Source organism: Enoplosus armatus, chromosome 9 (genome assembly GCF_043641665.1).
Source record: "Enoplosus armatus isolate fEnoArm2 chromosome 9, fEnoArm2.hap1, whole genome shotgun sequence".
Lineage (NCBI taxonomy): Eukaryota > Metazoa > Chordata > Actinopteri > Centrarchiformes > Enoplosidae > Enoplosus > Enoplosus armatus.
The window spans coordinates 11,634,821-11,651,170 of NC_092188.1; the positions used below are offsets into that span (position 1 = coordinate 11,634,821).

General features: G+C 42.1%; 2 protein-coding genes across 3 annotated transcripts; one reads left to right on the top strand and one right to left on the bottom strand.

The window, feature by feature from the left end:
* Nucleotides 1-1,693: 1,693 nt before the first annotated feature.
* On the top strand, nucleotides 1,694-13,125 carry tuft1a (tuftelin 1a). Its single transcript, XM_070912660.1, has 12 exons — nucleotides 1,694-1,844; nucleotides 7,689-7,766; nucleotides 8,738-8,839; nucleotides 8,947-9,033; nucleotides 9,309-9,359; nucleotides 9,499-9,585; nucleotides 10,689-10,799; nucleotides 10,911-11,134; nucleotides 11,223-11,328; nucleotides 11,435-11,518; nucleotides 11,732-11,826; nucleotides 12,162-13,125. The coding sequence occupies exons 1-12, from the start codon at nucleotides 1,785-1,787 to the stop codon at nucleotides 12,232-12,234; spliced, it is 1,158 nt and encodes a 385-aa protein (XP_070768761.1). The 5' UTR covers nucleotides 1,694-1,784; the 3' UTR covers nucleotides 12,235-13,125.
* A 116-nt stretch (nucleotides 13,126-13,241) lies between these two features.
* On the bottom strand, nucleotides 13,242-16,111 carry c9h1orf43 (chromosome 9 C1orf43 homolog). Of its 2 annotated transcripts, none has more exons than XM_070912661.1 (7): nucleotides 16,049-16,111; nucleotides 15,662-15,763; nucleotides 15,443-15,551; nucleotides 15,245-15,298; nucleotides 14,988-15,154; nucleotides 14,434-14,492; nucleotides 13,242-14,313 (listed from the first exon to the last, which is right to left on the bottom strand). In XM_070912661.1, exons 1-7 carry the CDS (start codon nucleotides 16,109-16,111, stop codon nucleotides 14,097-14,099), a joined length of 771 nt encoding a protein of 256 aa, XP_070768762.1. In that variant the 3' UTR covers nucleotides 13,242-14,096. The 2 variants fall into 2 exon arrangements, with proteins under 2 accessions (XP_070768762.1, XP_070768763.1); XM_070912662.1 differs by having other exon boundaries at nucleotides 15,434-15,551.
* Nucleotides 16,112-16,350: the final 239 nt, after the last annotated feature.

Sequence of the window (16,350 nt, forward strand, 5' to 3'; positions counted from 1 at the left end):
CCCTGGGAATTATTTGTCTCATTCGGGTTGAGTACAAGTTAGTTTTTCAACAAGATATTATAACTCAAAGTCTGCCCCACCAAAGACCTCTGAGAAGACATTAAAGTCTCATCAGAGGAGACGGAGTGTGGACGGATGGCAGGACTCTGACTCACGCCACAGTCTCAGACATGGATGTATGTAAACACACGGACCTCTCATACTGTAACTGTCTGCGGTCTGATCTCCGGATCAGTCTGTCTGAGTGTGGTCAACTGTGTGATGTAAACACATAATTATGGCTCATATTATGGCTCAGTGCCTGGGACACATGATGACATAAGGTAGTGAGGTTTAGGTGTGTTTGTTGGTCTTCTGGTTTTGTAGACGTGTGCATGTGGAACAGCCTCATTCCAAATGCTAATCAACCATTAAAAAACATAACACCCTCCCTGATGCTACATTAACATGGTTAGTCTTTGCAGGTAAGAGTTACCTTCAAACATTTGCTTTGGAAAAAGATTCATGGTTTTCATTAGCATCTGAAGAATGTGAGATTACCACATATTTCCTCTTCACGTTATGCACATTGTTTCTGTGTGTTCTTCTGTGAGCTTGTTTCTGCTCCTGGTTCAAATTCACTTAGCGTCATCCCTTGTATGCCACTGCAAGCTGTTGTTAGCTCCTCAACAGCCATTAATGCCATTAAAGTCTTTATCCAATTTGAGGTCTGTGCCGGCCTGGATCAGCTGCTGCTGGAATCAGCTGAATGCCAGCAGAGAAACTCTCGTGGTGCTGCTTGTGCTTAATCATCTCTTCCTGTTTTGTGACCTCAGTCAACTCTGCAAATGTGTTGTTTATAATGTGTAACATTGATGCTGTATGAGCACTTATAAATAGACAAAACATCCACATCACTGATTACTTGTGCATGTTGTAGCCTATTTACTACGTATCTTTCATTGCTGTTGATGATTGATTTGAGGCTGTATAGATACAGTTGACTCGACTTGACTTTAAAGGTCACAGTGAGCAAGCCTACATTTATTTTTTGTAATAGCTGCATTGTCCTTTTTGTGGTTATATAGTACAGGCTGAACTGAAACATCTGTGCTGTATTAACCACACGACTTTGACAAAACAAAGCGTAGCTTGATGTTCACTGTGGTAGATAACTTGTCATACATGATGAAAAGTGCCTTAAATCACTGAGTTTAATACCTTGCTTTCCATTGCTCTGTAAGCTTCTTTAACAGGTTCAGTCAGGGGTTAAACCGTCTGAATGAATAATGTATTGGTAAACTGAGCAGTGTGCTGTTACTGTAGAGCGCAACATTTAGCAGGAGATGACCATCCACAGTCTAACTTCAGTGTTTCACACCTTTTTACAGCCCAGCTTGACAACACCACCATCATGTGATGATGATGATGATGATGTAAAGTTTCTGGAGGTTATTGTTGCAGAAGTTGGCAGCAGGTCCCTCCATCAGTCCTCTGACCCTCCCCTCGCAGATATTCCCGGTTTTCACAGTTCCCTATTTGGCTGTTTCGGTCGGGATGTGGGCGGGTCGCTCACTCCCACAGTGACGTGGTGAGAAAAGTTCATACAATGTGCTGAGAGGAGAGGGGAGGGGCGGGAACAGACTCCTGAAAACACCGGGGGAGAGGACCGATCACAGCAGCAGCTACTGTGGAGAGCCACCGGGAAGTTCTTCTAACGGAAGGAGCTTCAGATAGATTCCACTTTTATTTATTTATTCACTTATTTGTCCGCGTGGGGAGTATTTATTATATTTCTGTCAGAGATGAACGGAATGACGAGAAGTCTGTGCACATTTGAGGACATCAGAAATCAAGAATATGGGGTAAGTTACTCCATATCATCAGCTTTTTTGTCCTTTTTTTTTATCTATTCAGGGATGAGTAGGCCTGTGTGTATTTCTGTGTGTTTATTTCCTGCATGGATTCATTATGGTGAAATAAGTTGTTTATGAATCAACCAGGAAGACATTCTTATTTTTGCCTACTGTAATGTTTGGATCAGTTGGTCCTTTTTCACATCAAACTGTTTTATTTACATGACTGTTCAGTTGTTGGACTGGATCAGAGGCTCTGTGTGATTTAGTGATGGTGCCACAGATCCTCAGGCTCCATCAGCTCTAAGTGGTGGTGTCTATGGCCTTGCAGTAATTAAAGTATTAGCCCCTACCCCCGCCCCAAGTCCCAACACACACATAAAGGCAGCAGCTCAGAATTAGTCCAAATAACATCTGTGCCTGTCACAGGGGCCTTCTGCCCACATCATTTAAGGGCTTACAGTTGCAGTTGTGACAGACAGTGAACGCAGCTCAGGACACAAACCTGTAAAAGCTTTGCTTGTGCACCACCTGTGCATGTGAAGTTTTGCTAAACAGGATTAAACATCACACTTTCTTCATTTGCAGAGCACACTGCTAGATACTTGTAAATGAGTGATCAGCCGCTCATGTCACGCACGGTTGATGGGTTTTATCCTCCGTCTGTGGCAGCAAAGGTTTAATCATTCACTTCGCCTGAAAAAGCAAACTGTTCACCTGCGCTGAGGTTTATGAGGTTGCGGAGCAACATGACACTTTCACCTTATCAGCAGCCTCCTGCTGAGATCCGTACCTGCCAGCAGGGACAGATCCACTGAAACCATATCAGATGATATTCTCTGAAGAAGCGCATTATAGTCTCAACCACGATTATGTAAAATAAAATCTAACTGAGTATGATTAGAGCAGAATTTGATTTGTGTCAATGGTCTAGACAAATATCAGTTGCTGTTGTGTAACTATACAACTGCCAAGAAGGTCAAAGTGTACAAAGGGCAGCTCCACTCACACACCTAATAAACTGATCATTTGTGTTGTAGGAATGTGTCGTTAAACAATCGCTGAAACTCCATATTTGTTCAGCGTCTGTTTAATGTATCACACATTACATTTTAACATGTGACTGACAGCACATTTGCATCAGCTTCACAAAAGAAAACAAAGTCATCTTTATCAAAGTCAAATACAATAGTCAAATAGTCACCCAGCTAAATTATTTACATATCTGATGTGGTTATTCAGGTCATCAGAGGCATTTTACCTCTACTAAATGGCACCCTTACTGTTCACCAGGGTCTATAAGGATACACGAGGAACAGGAATGTGCCCGATGTAGCAGAGAAAGGCCTTCATTGGATGTTTTGTGTGTTTCCTGAAACTGAGATGATATGATCTGAACAAAAAAAAACCAGGAGGAACAACCAGGCCTGACTTTGACAAACAAAATGTCCTATAAAGTTTATAGTAGTGATCAAAATTCAGATTCTTCAGCTATATTTGAAAACGAAACTTGTGGCACAATTTCTCCCCCCTAAAAACCCAGTGCATTTTGAGAAGGACCATGAGGGCGCTTTTTAAATAACGCCACTATTATCCCTCCAGACGTTTATTTTCCATGCCTTGTGTGACTTAACACATTCCCTCAGTCTTTCCTCATCCTCAGTCATCATCTCAGTCAGGAGTGTGTGACGTAACTGGCTGGGAATGAGCCAAACATGACATATAAGTGCATCTATGTAGAGGAACGACTGGAATATGCCAGAGCACACCTGGTTCTGCGGGTAAAAAACCCCCAAAGAGATTATCATTGATTATTGACACCTCAGGGAATTTATTTATTGAGTAAAGTGGTTGTATAAATTATAATGTTCTGTATCACTGTGGAGTCTGTCCTGATGGCAGCTCCCAAGTCATAGACTCAGATCGTGGACTAGCTGTCAGGTTCTCGCATAATGGTAACACTCATCATCCATCCATCCATCCATCCATCCATCACACGTCAGCTTGTCTCTTCCCTTTAAAGTTTACTCAACCTTTAACTTAACCTTTTAGTTTGAACAGACTGTTTGACTGACTGACTGACTGACTGACTGACTGACTGACTGACTGAAAGGGCCAAGTCTGACAGACAACTACACCCCTCACTGCCCTGGGAACTGGATCCACACTACAGGATGTAATCCCAAGACAGGACATACTTAAAACTAGGCCTGCAACAAATACATTATTTTCATTATTGATCAATCGATTAATAATTTAAAAAGCACCACATTTCCCAGATCCTGAAGTGACATCTCCAAATTTATGTTGTTTTCCAACCCACAGTCCAAAACCCAAAGGTATTTCATTAACTATCATGTATATCAAAGAAACACAGAAAATCCTCACATTTAAGAGGCTGGAACCTGCAAAAGTTTGTTTGAAAAATGACTAGAATGAGTAATAGATTATCAAAATACATTTTCTTTCAGTCCACCAATCAGTTAATGGACTGATTGTTGCAGCTCACTTGTAGTAAAACTCACTCGAATCTGTGAAGGTTGGATATTAAACCTCAATGAAGTTGAAAGTTGGCATTGAATGCTTTGATTCTTAGTCTTGTTCTTTGATCAAATATGTCCTGAAGTTTAAAACGTGTTTATATATCCTAATTCCTTGTTGAAGGAAGGTACTGTAACTCAAGTATCGTATTAAAAATTTGAATCGACACCTGCAGCACCAGCTCTGTCCCCAGTCACCTCACACCTGTTGCCTCAGAGGCCGAGGTTTATAATGCAGCTGGAGCAGGTATGTGCTCAGCAGGTATGGGAAGGCAGCGTGTGAGAGGGATAGAGTGATTTAACAGAAGATGAAGTGCACACACACCCACAAACTCACACTTGAGTTTTTTTATGGAATTCAGGTCCAACACCTGGAGGATGTTTTACTATTTATGGCCATGATACCTGCTGCTGCCCAAGTTCAGAGCTCTCTGAAGGACATGTTGTTTTTTTGCCCCAAATTCAGCAGCTCTGTCTGTTTATCAGCAACATTCCCAGGTTGTTGAGCTAATTCAACTGATTTACAGGCCTCCTGATGCCAAAGTCCAAAACAAAAGCGTCTTCATACCCTTTAAGCCTTTCAGCCTGGCCGTACCCCCGTGATCTTTTGTGCCCATTGTCGGTGCACCCAGCAGTGTGGACGCTGTGTGTGTGTGTGTGTGTGTGTGTGTGTGTGTGTGTGTGTGTGTGTGCTTAGTTTCAGGTTTCTGCCCTTTTATAAAGGTAGTGTGTACTTTGGGTCGCTGTGTGTATTTTCCTGCGCGTATGTGTGCATGCATACGTCACAGTCCACGAGCACATCCCTTCTGGTCCCTTTGTCTGTGTTCCCAGGAAGTCTAGTATTACAGGTTGTCTTTGAAGGTGGCATTTTTGTGTGTGTGTGGATATAAAAGTCGGCAGAGAGACTAGCGTGTAAATAGTCGACGGCAGAGGGAGGATTAGCCGAGTCTTTGTTTGGTTGTCTATAAAAGGCCAGAGAAGTTGTATAATGATGGATTCCTTCTTAACAGCCCTCTCACTGTTCCCCCTTTCTCTCCCCCTCTTCTCTTTTCCTCCCCCAATCGCTGAGCCTTATTAGAGCTTTCAGGTGTGTGCAATCTGAGAGGAAAGCATGTTGAACAAGAAGCGAATCTTTTTGCTTTCATTTCAGTTTTGTTTGTCGTATTTCATCACACCAACTCTCAGGCTATTTCCTCTGCCTTTTTTATTGGTCTTGTTGCCAGTTTACTCTCTCTTTCTGTCCCATCTGTCCCTCTCTGCTCTTTCCTCCATTTCTGTATTTCCTGAACAGATAACCAGGCGATCATAAAGGCCTTCTTTGTATGGCTTTTCTTTTATAACCTCTCATCGCTCTTTATCAATATATTACGTAACATAACCCAGTTCATTTCCCTTGTCTGGCTAACATCAAGGCCGGGGCATTCGGCATATCAGACATGGTTTCTTTACAGAGGGAGAGATTCAGTAGAAGAGCCTTTATTCACTTTGATGGCCTCTCTTACTGTTAACTCCAAAAACATTGAGTTTAAAACAGGGCTGTGACTAACCATTATTTTCACTCTCCAATAATCCGTCGATTATTTTCTCCATTCGTTTCAAATCGTTAGGTCTATGAAATGTCAGAAAATAATGAAAAAAGCCATAGTTTCCTAAAAGCCCAATGTAATGTCACCAACTGTCTTCTTTTGTCCAAAAACCTGAAGATATTCAGTTTATGATCATGTGAGAAGAGAAAGAAAAGCATCAAATCCTCACAACTGGAACCTAGAAATGTTTGTTGGCATTTTTGCTTGAAAAATAACTAAAACAACTAATTGATTACAAAAATAAATGCAGATTATTTTTCTGACTAATCTATTTATCGACTAATCGTTTCAGCTCTAGTTCATTCTTGATATTGGCATCAGTGGTTGACAAAACAACGTCACATCAAGGTCATTTTTTTCTGAGCACTTTAACTGAGCTTCTTTTTCAAGCAAAACAAAGATAAACTGAAAAATGTAAATTTGAACATCTTATTCCACATCGACTGGGCAAACTCTGTTGACGAAGATCATGCAACGTGATCGAAAAGCTCCATAACAACCACGAAATGGTTGGGTGAGATTATTTTGTCTGCTGCCAAAACAATGTCTTTTGCAGTCTAAACAGGACGCACAAGTCACTGGGCCTTTTGTGCTGCAGGTTATGCACCAAAAGAAAACAAAGAAATGAAAGTATTACTGTACAAGAGGCTAAATAGGGACAAACAGATGATGATACATATACACACACACACACACACACACACACACACACACACACACACACACACTCAAACATGCTTCCTGGTCTCATAGACACACACACATGATCAAGACTCTGTTATCCTCTACCACACTCGTTACTTATTAACCAATCAGGCCAGTATGACATATCACGAATGAATCTGATCACTTGTGTGCGTGCTCTTCTGTGTAAATGATTGCATGTGTGAGTTTCTTTGTGTTTACACTGTTTAACCACAGCAGAACATTGCGGCCATTTCTTCTTTGCCTGTTCTGGGTCTCAGAGTTGACATGAGTTTAAACACCAGGAGGACGCAGTGAATACACACGGGGAAATAAACAGGACAAGATGTGTTGGCTGGAATGAGTTACATAATGTCTCTGACCTCCTCCCTCACATTCGCATACTTACATACTCACACACACACACACTGGGTATCACTTATAAGGGGGTTCCCTGTGCTGGAAGACACACACCCAGTCGAGTCCCGGTCGAGACTTTTCCTGTTAAAGTGACTTCTCTCCTGTGACTGAAAGACATATCTGGGGAGGTTTGTGTGTTTAGTGCTTTTTAAAGTGCATTGTTTTTTCTCTGGCTTACTCCTCCCCTATATTGTTAGCGTGCCAGATAGTTTATGGCTACTGTGAGGTTTTGTTGCCATGGAAATGTTCCGTCTTGCTTGACATGACATTTTCTGCCCACTTTCCCAGAAATCCAGCCTCTGCTTCCAATTGGCTACGAGCGCCTGGAGAGTTACCGCCTAAAGTCCCTCTGACGTCCGTAGCACACAATTTAAATCAAACAATCTGTCTCTGGTGCAGCTGTGAAAAACTTTTGCTTTCTCTCTGACGCTCGTACCCCTTCTCTCTTACTGGTTACTGCCCCCTCTCTCTCTCCCTCCGTCTGTTTCATTCACTGAGTATGACTCAGTCTCTCCTCCTCTTTTTTTTTTCCTCCTCAAAATAGTCCTCAATCAGTCTCTCCATCACATAACGGTCTCTTTGTGGATTCACTTCATCGTCTCCTTTTTCGTTGCCCTTTTCAGGAGGGGTGCAGGCGGCTGCGGCTCACACTGCACAACCAGAACCAGGCAGCCCGGAGCACAGAGCAGCACAGGGACAAGGTAAGAACTTTCTGCACCTGATAATTTGGGTTATAATCTGGACTGTAACACCAGTGTAGAGAACCGACAGAGAAGTCCTAGGAATTAGAGCTGTCGGAGATAGGAGGAGAAGAGCGGTCATTGTATTAAATGAATGGTTTGGATACCTTAGGGCAAAGTATCTGCTATAAGATATTTAAATGTACTTTTCACCTTCAATGGATACACTGGATCGGATTTGTTAGGAGACGCTGAGGAAAAAAAATCAGCACTATTTTCTTTAGAGGTGAAGGAGCTCATCATTGGGGCCATATTTGGATCCAAAAGAAAGACAGTTAATCTTCTCAGTGATCCTAAGGACTTAGCTCAGAGCATTCACACATGTATTACGCCACATTCCTACACACAAACTGTCCAGAGAAACAAAGTGCTTGTAAACATGCCGAAGCTGCCATCAGCTTTTCATTAGCGTGGTTCCCACACAAGTCCACTCAAAACGTCTCAAGCTGACAACCATTGTTCCACCAAAGCTACAGAAAAAAACCCACTAGAGAAGCGGAGTTGCATAACATCTCCCCACCTCCTTCTGTCTGTCCTTCCAGAGAAGCACCAGATGCTTATGGGTTAGTCTCCATAGTGATTATGGCTAAATGTTTCTGCCTCCTGATTATGGAGACTTGCAGTCACTCACACGCACACAGGAATAATTTCAGACAAGAAATATATTCTTGATGTTTTCAGTTTTGCCTGTTAATAGTTTAACCGCATCATTTGTGTCAGACGTTCCTGATGGATGTTTCATAATTACTATAAAACGGAAGTTCCCTTGGCTGTCCTTCCAAATGTTGTGTTGCAATATAAGCATGCTCCAACTCCTCCTCTAGCGTTAGGAATTTGCTTATGATGTTTGGAAATGTATCACACCCATCCACCCATGCTCACGCGACACGGTACATGCCACATTTTTGACTCCTCTGCTCTCTACTCTTCAGCCAATCGGACGTGCGTTTGCTCTGGTGCAGCCGGCCAGCGACAGGACATCTCTGATCCCGGAGCCGGTCAAATCTACAGAGGAGCAGGTGGAGGTGATTAAGGTGGGTGTGGCACATTGACTGTTATTTTTAAAGAAGTAAATGGTGTATAAGTATGTTTGTTTCGTGGTCACGCTGGTGTTTAACATCCGTGTCTCTCCCTGTTCCAGGTTTATTTAGAAGCACGCAAACAAGAGCAGCAGAAGCACCAGGAGAGCCTGAAGATGCTGTCAGACGAAGTTTCACAGATACAGGAGGTCAGTCTCTGGACAGCATCTGCCGTAGCTCTGACTGTCTCACTAATGCACAAACACACACACTAACGCTACAGTCTCTCAACCCTGTCTCCTGGATTGTGTAACAATTTGCATGTTTGCATCATGTAAATTCCTCCTCGCTCAATGCCTGCGTCTCTTCCAGACTTGTTTCCTCTCTTTGGACGGAAAAAATCTTGTTCATCATGTTGAAACATTATAAAAAAAGATATGATAATATCTCAGTAACTCACGGTATATGTCTGTATTTCACACAGGTGAGGTACTGCCTGAAGACACTGAGGGAGCAGATGGCAGTCAAAAACAAGGTAGGTCTATTTTCAGCTGCTTTGTTGTGCCTTCACCATTGTGAACCTTACATCCTGTGTGCTTAATGGCATTTCCTCCACCTCTCTCACCTCCATCTTTCACTCTTTCCTTGCTGACTTCCTCCTTTTCTCTGTCCAGCCGCTCACAAACGGGTGGAAAGTGAGCGTTCCCTTCAGAAAGAGCACCTCGTCTGCACCCAAGGGAGGAGCTAAAGCTGACGGACAGGTGAGCAGTTCACATGCACGACCTCCATTCAGAGTGGCATACATACAGTACATGTGTGAGTCTTTTCAGTGTTTTCAAATCTTACGTGCATATCATGGCCGCAGTCCACTGTCTGTGTTTTCCGCTGGACGAAGTGTGCCAGTGTGTTTCTTGTGAGGCCTGTAAAGCGATCACCTCCCAGAGGCACGCAGGGAGAAGGAGGTGTTAAGTTAAACAGCGAGACAAACAGAGATGTGATATAGGAGGGGAAAAAAAGCATTAAAATTACAGCAAGAGAGTGAACACCCCGGGGTGTATGAACATGTGTGAGAGAGCTGTTCCAGCACACATTGTTCCTCTCCCTGCATGTGTTGTTGCATTCAGGCCCTCCTCATTGTTCCCAGCATTCCACAGATGCCTCTCCTTTAATAGTTTTGTTGCTTTCTTTGAGCCACGCATTTTTAGCAACCACTACTGTCTACATGTCAGTAATGTTTTGTACAACAGAACGGACACCACTGTATTTGATTTTGCTCCAATTATAGCATTTACCTGTGAGTCACACTATGGCTTACTCACAGACGTGTTGCAGAAATAGGAGGGAAACATGATCCAACTGCTTCAGTGACGCACATTCTTCATGACAGCCAAACCCACTGAGCTCGACTGACACGAAGACATTACATTACATCATCATAAAAGTATCTATCCATCGTAATATTGATGTTTTTAAGCAATTTTTTAAGCAATTCCTGTGAACAATTAGATACACAAGATTAACAGAAAATAGATTTAATGTCCAACTGAAAACAGATCTCTACAAAGTGATCTAAATTAATTACAAATATAAAATACAAAATTGTTGTATTAGCACTCACTCCCTCCAAGTCAGTATTGAGCAGATGCAGCTTTGCATCTATCAGCTTTGCACATCTGGACTCTGCAATCCCCCCAAAAACTGCCCAAGCTCTGTCAGGCTGCGCAGGGATTGTGAGCGAACAGCCTTTTTCAAGTTCAATCACAAATTCTCGATTGGATTGGAAGATCTGGACTCTGACCTGTCCGCTCCAGGACATCACAGTATCTATCTCCTAATCTAATACTTTACATTCTGTCTCTATTAGGAAGCAGATGAAGAAGCAGAGAGGATCAAGCTGAGGGAGGTCAGCAAGCGCTTATATGCGCAGCTCCAGGAGGCAGAAAAGAAATACCAAGAGGAGAAAGAGAGGCTGCAGGTAACAAACATATACAGAGATTATTTTTACATTCATTATGCATCATATACTGCATTTCAGTTGCTCTGAAGCCACATTTTAAACAAACTTTTTCTCCCCTGTCTCTTCCAGGCTGAAGGCAGCAGGCTCAGAGAGCACCTGAGCGACCAGGAGGAGAAGTTGAAGACGACAGAAGAAGCCAGTGTGAGAAAAGACATGCGCATAGAAGAGCTCCAGAGGCTGCTGGGAGGGATGGAGCAGGAGAGCGCCACCCTGCGGGAGGCAATCCGCAACCGCGAAGAAGAACTCCGCGAACTGCGCAAGATCAGAGAGGAGGGCCACAAGGGGGAGCAGAGGTCAGCTAACACACACAAATGGAATAGGAGAGTCTTTACCAATCAAATCATGTGTAGTGTGTTATAACTTTCTCTGTGTGACTTTTAGGACTGAGCAGTTGGAGAAGGAGGTGGCGATTCTCAAAGAAAAGATCCACCATCTGGATGACATGCTGAAAAGCCAGCAAAGGAAAGTCAGGCACATGATTGAACAGGTGAGGCGCACATGTGTGAGGCTCTGTCAAGCAAACACGTTGTCTCCGTGTTCATATTTGTGCAGGATTCGCTCACTGTTTGACTGTGTGTTTGCTCGCTCTGCAGCTCCAGAACTCTCGCATGGTGATCCAGGAGAGGGACCGCGTGATCAAAGAGCTGGAGGAGAAAGTGGCATTCTTGGAGGCTGAGGTGACGACTGCTTATTGTCTTCTCCTATGAAAATGATTTTTTTATGGCATTTGAGTGGAATTTAGAATGAAGTGTCAGGGTTAAGTAGAAGTGAAGGACTACTCAGCCTGATGAGAGAGGTATATGAAAGGGAAGGAGATGCAAACACTGTCTGTTCGGTGGCCACATTAATTGGTATCATGTGAACTGACCCCTGACCTTCTGTGTATGCAGAACCGAGAGATGCATGACCAGATGGACTACTTCCTGGGAGGACAAAGGTCAAATTCCTACCTTTCGTCAGAGCGCAATCCCCAGATTGTCTACAGGTAACTTATTTTGCCCCCCCTCTTCATATTTGTTTCACCTGCAAACCTTGCAAATTGTAGACAAAGTCCTAAAGAGCCATTTCTTGCTGATGTTTGTTTTGATTGGTGAAATTTGTCAAAATTAACACAAAAGCAAATTATCTCATCTTGCAAATCTCAGCTCGCAATTTGCAAATTTGGGGAAACGCACATGAAAACACTCACATAAGCTTACTCATACTCAAATAATCATCACCTATGCTAATTGTACGTCTGCATAAGATGCAAACTGATTATTTGTTTTTACGCTGTTTCAATATAAAAACAACTAATTTCTCTTCCTCTTGTCCCCTCAGTAAACCAATCAAGCCATCCACGTCATCTAACAAACCGCTCCCTTTCATCAAAGTAATTGAGATCAGGTCATGAAGTGACTGCTCAGAAGAAAGACACCGTAATCACCAAACCTTTTCAATGCAGAATGAAACCAAACAGCATCACATCTGAAGCCATGAATATTTGGGATGTCACAGCTGAGCTTCCCAGACTCTAACTTCATCAACACTTCCGCTAAAGCGTTTTAACCACAAACACTCTTGAAGGAAACTGTGTGTTGTTTGGTGGCACACGTGCACTGGGGCCTGCTGTGTGCATATGTATAACGAATGAGTATGTGTGTATGTCAGCTTTAATGTAGATACATTAAGTGTACTGATTCAGCTGATGTGCATTTGAAGTTTTACATGTAATACCACATTCTGTATGCAGGTGTTTCTATTTTGATCGCTTTTTTAACCTTTGAGTTTATGACATCGGCATTTTTGTATCAAAACAGAACTTATTAGACACTCACTCATGACTCTGTTAACTTTGTTGAGTGAATGGTATGATGCTTTAAACATGTAAATACTGATTGCAGTTTATATAAGGTCAACACCCTGTGATGAAAAGAGCTATTTTTGAAAAGAAAAATGTGCTTTTTAAGCCCCAAACAACAATATGGCACTTAATAAAACTGTGAGGAAGCAGGACAAATGATAATGTCAGTGGTGATGAAGGTATTTGACAACATTACTGCTTCATAGAAGTGTCATTATTCTACATATTTCTTGTAAAGCATTTCAGTAGTTCGCCTCGTTTTGTACATAATATTAATGAATGTGATTTGACGTTTTAATTTCTGCCTAACAGCTTTCTCCTTTGTATTTATTTATACTAAATAAAACCTCTAGACAGGTTGTGTGATAGATTTTTTATGAAGTGCATTCTGATCTATTATCTGTGTTTGTGGTTCTCAGAATAAATTACTGAAAATTAAAACTGTTCTTCTGACTTCTTACTGTAATAGAAAGTAGATTACTATGAAGGGAGCGCCCTCTGCTGGACACTACTATATTGTGCTGACCGCATGTAAGAACTTACAAGAAATATTTTGACTGTATGTCACTGTTTTATTTGGATGGCAACTGTACAATAAGCACCACAGAAAATAAAATTATTCAGGCATGAAGTGCCTCCCTGGGAACCCTGAATACTAAATGAAACACACAGTTCAGACATCTGGGGGCCAGTCTACCTCTAAAACAAGACAAAAGTCAAGAAAGAGACTTCCCCTGATGCATTACCTCACATTCAGAATGCATTAATGCACTGGAATACTGTTAAATCACTTTGCACAGAAATAACTAATTAAACAAAACGAGCACTTAATCATCAAAATACATTAAATCAAGTATGGCTTCTGTAAAACAAACGATTAATGCTCAAAGAAACAGGCAGCAGAGACATACACAGACGTAAACAACAGTGACATAAACAGTGTTTTTCTCAGTGTGAGGCATTAACACTGGTTTTCTCTACAAACAGTGTTAACTATTAGCATGTTTAAATGCAGTTGGTTAATTTGAACAAGTTGGCAAAGGCCTTTACATTACTGTGCAATAAATATTGATTGTCTTGTGCCATTGCATAGCCCGATAGCTCTGGTTTTGTTTTGGTCAAATCAACCCTACTTACTATAGTCACTCACTATAGTCATTTTCTACCCAATCATAGCACTCAAACATGCATTAATACTGGATATACGCATAAGCTTAGGTAAAGAGCACTGTTGTACAGTAGTCTGATATGCACTTTAATGTAAACCAGGCAATATGTATTAGTATATGAAGGCAGTGTTTTTACCACTTCACTCTAAACTATCAGGCGACAGTGACCCGTCGCTAGGCACTTTAATCACTGGCAGCACCACCTTGTCCTCGACCTTTCTTTTGGACTGGTGTCACAGATTTTCAGAACGAACTGTCCAGGGTGTTGTAGTTGTCTTTAAAGTTCTTCAGCTCCAGGAAGTGTCTGGGCCGCTTGCTGCGCTGCTGCAGTGTAGATGTGAGGTAGGTGGTTTGGGTGGGGGAAGAGGAGGAGCTTGCGGGATCCGTGGTGCTGGTCAGGTCTTTGGCTGCAGACTGGTGGTACTGACTCGGAGTGCTGCTGCTGCTGTGAGACTTGACACTAAAAACAACGGAGGGAGAAACAGATTGTTCCCGGGGCATAATTAACATTCCATGGCGGGATTAGCATTAAAGGAAAGCTGTAAGGGAACACTGTGAGAAAAACGCTGTGTTTACTCACACAGAGGCCAGTTCAGTCAGAGCTTCCTGGTATTTCAAAAATTCTGCTTCACCAAAAGCCTACAGACAAAAACCGGAGCCAGAGACAGGACACAGTAGTCAGGACACAGTAGTCAGTACAGACATATACCAACTCTAGATTGCAATCTTCACACACTATTGTATATTTCCCCTTTAAACTGGAGGACACACATGTTTACGCATCCTCCAGTTTGTCAGTTTTTCATGCGATCGCAACATACAGTACACAGCAGGACGGGCTATATGGTAAAAAGGAAAATTGTGCTAATCATAAGGATACTATATAAATGTGTAACAATTTACAGTACGCCACAATACAGCCCACATGTGCAAAATCATGTGTCACATATGTAAATGGTTGTTTATGGTAGTTCTGTTATAAAACAAATTTGACTTTAGCCTTTAAAATGTATCACATGTATATGATTTTGTCAACGATTTTAAACTCAATTTTCTTGTTATTAATTTAGACTAGTGACTGTAGCACAATATCACACTATAGTCATGATGTGTTTGATGAGATGATGCACCGACCTCTGCTCCGTGCCGTGCTTTATTGTACCCGTCCAGCACCGTGTCGATAAGGGAGCTCAGGCTGTCTCGGAACATGCAGTGGGAATTTCGTAGCTGCAGCAGCCATGTCCGAAGTCTTTTACCCGTCACAGCGGTGGACGAGCCACCCAGCTCACGGAAGGGGAGATCTATTGACAGAAAGTAAAGGTGGTATTGTAACAGTGGGGAAGGACTCATAATCTGTCTGACAAACTCAGATCAGTGACAGGAAAGCTTACCAGTGTCTCTGATGGCATCCAGTGCTCTCATCCTGTACAGGAAGTCACGGGAGCCTGCAAAACACACACACACAGATTATTGTACACTGGCATAAAAACTACTCATGTAGATAGTTTCAGGACTGGCATGTATGTATGTATGTATGTGTGTGTGTGTGTGTGTGTGTGTGTGTGTGTGTGTGTGTGTACCCCTCTCACCAGACTGTTCTCTGGGCTTTAGCCGGTCATCATCTGGGGATAGCAGACGAGGCTCAAAGTGGATTTTCTGGACCAGGCACAGTTTGGCTTCAATTTCTTGTTTCAACTCCTGCAGCACACACACAAGAAACACCCAGCTTATAGTGAATCTGCAAAACACTGTACAGCATCACACTTATGGTTCATTATGGTGTGTGTGTGTGTGTGTGTGTGTGTTACCTTAGGAGCATTGTGGCCAAGGGGAACATGTGGTCCTCTCCGAGACTTCATGGCAAATCGCATAATTTGTCTTTTGACAAAAATGAACAGCAAAACAAACACCTGGAGGAGACTCAAGAGTTAGTTTAAAAGGCCTTTTTAGAGTTTTTTTTAATACCAAATAATAAAATAAAATACACAATAAATGAGTAAATATGTAAATAATTAATAAATTAAAATAGAAAAAAATCCTATTGCACTTACTACACACAATTTCATGTTTAACTCCTTTGTTTACACATATTGTTGGGTTTCCTGTTTTAAAACAGGGCTTAACTTTGTGAGTTTTAACTTAAACTCGACTTGAATATAACAGTTATATAATATAACAAAGTGACACGGACTCACCAGACTTCCGTAGGCCATTACAAGCACCACGTTGACGCTTGACAGGAGAGAATCACTCCGCATTTTGAAACTGTGCGTTTTTACGTAAACTTACCAACGGTTAAAGCTAGCTAAATGATGTCTCAAAGTGCGTCAAACTGTTGACCTTTGAGAGGCATAACGTTGCAGTTTCTTTTAAGTGGTCGTTTTTAAAACACATGAAGCTAACGTTAAACGAAAGACAGACAACGGGGGAGTAAAGTAAAGTGCTTTTAGATGTTACATTTCGCTGCCTGGTTTGTTGACTTCCGCGGTAGTCACGT

Excerpts from the sequence above, each read along its gene's own strand:
- tuft1a (XM_070912660.1), top strand. The coding sequence starts at position 1,785 with ATGAACGGAATGACGAGAAGTCTGTGCACATTTGAGGACATCAGAAAT. Across the intron at positions 10,800-10,910 it reads AGGAGAAAGAGAGGCTGCAG|GCTGAAGGCAGCAGGCTCAG; the intron begins GTAACAAACATA and ends TGTCTCTTCCAG. Across the intron at positions 11,329-11,434 it reads TCAGGCACATGATTGAACAG|CTCCAGAACTCTCGCATGGT; the intron begins GTGAGGCGCACA and ends CTCGCTCTGCAG.
- c9h1orf43 (XM_070912662.1), bottom strand. The coding sequence starts at position 16,111 with ATGCGGAGTGATTCTCTCCTGTCAAGCGTCAACGTGGTGCTTGTAATG. Across the intron at positions 15,552-15,661 it reads TTGGCCACAATGCTCCTAAG|GAGTTGAAACAAGAAATTGA; the intron begins GTAACACACACA and ends TGTGTGCTGCAG. Across the intron at positions 14,493-14,987 it reads AAGCACGGCACGGAGCAGAG|GCTTTTGGTGAAGCAGAATT; the intron begins GTCGGTGCATCA and ends TTTTGTCTGTAG.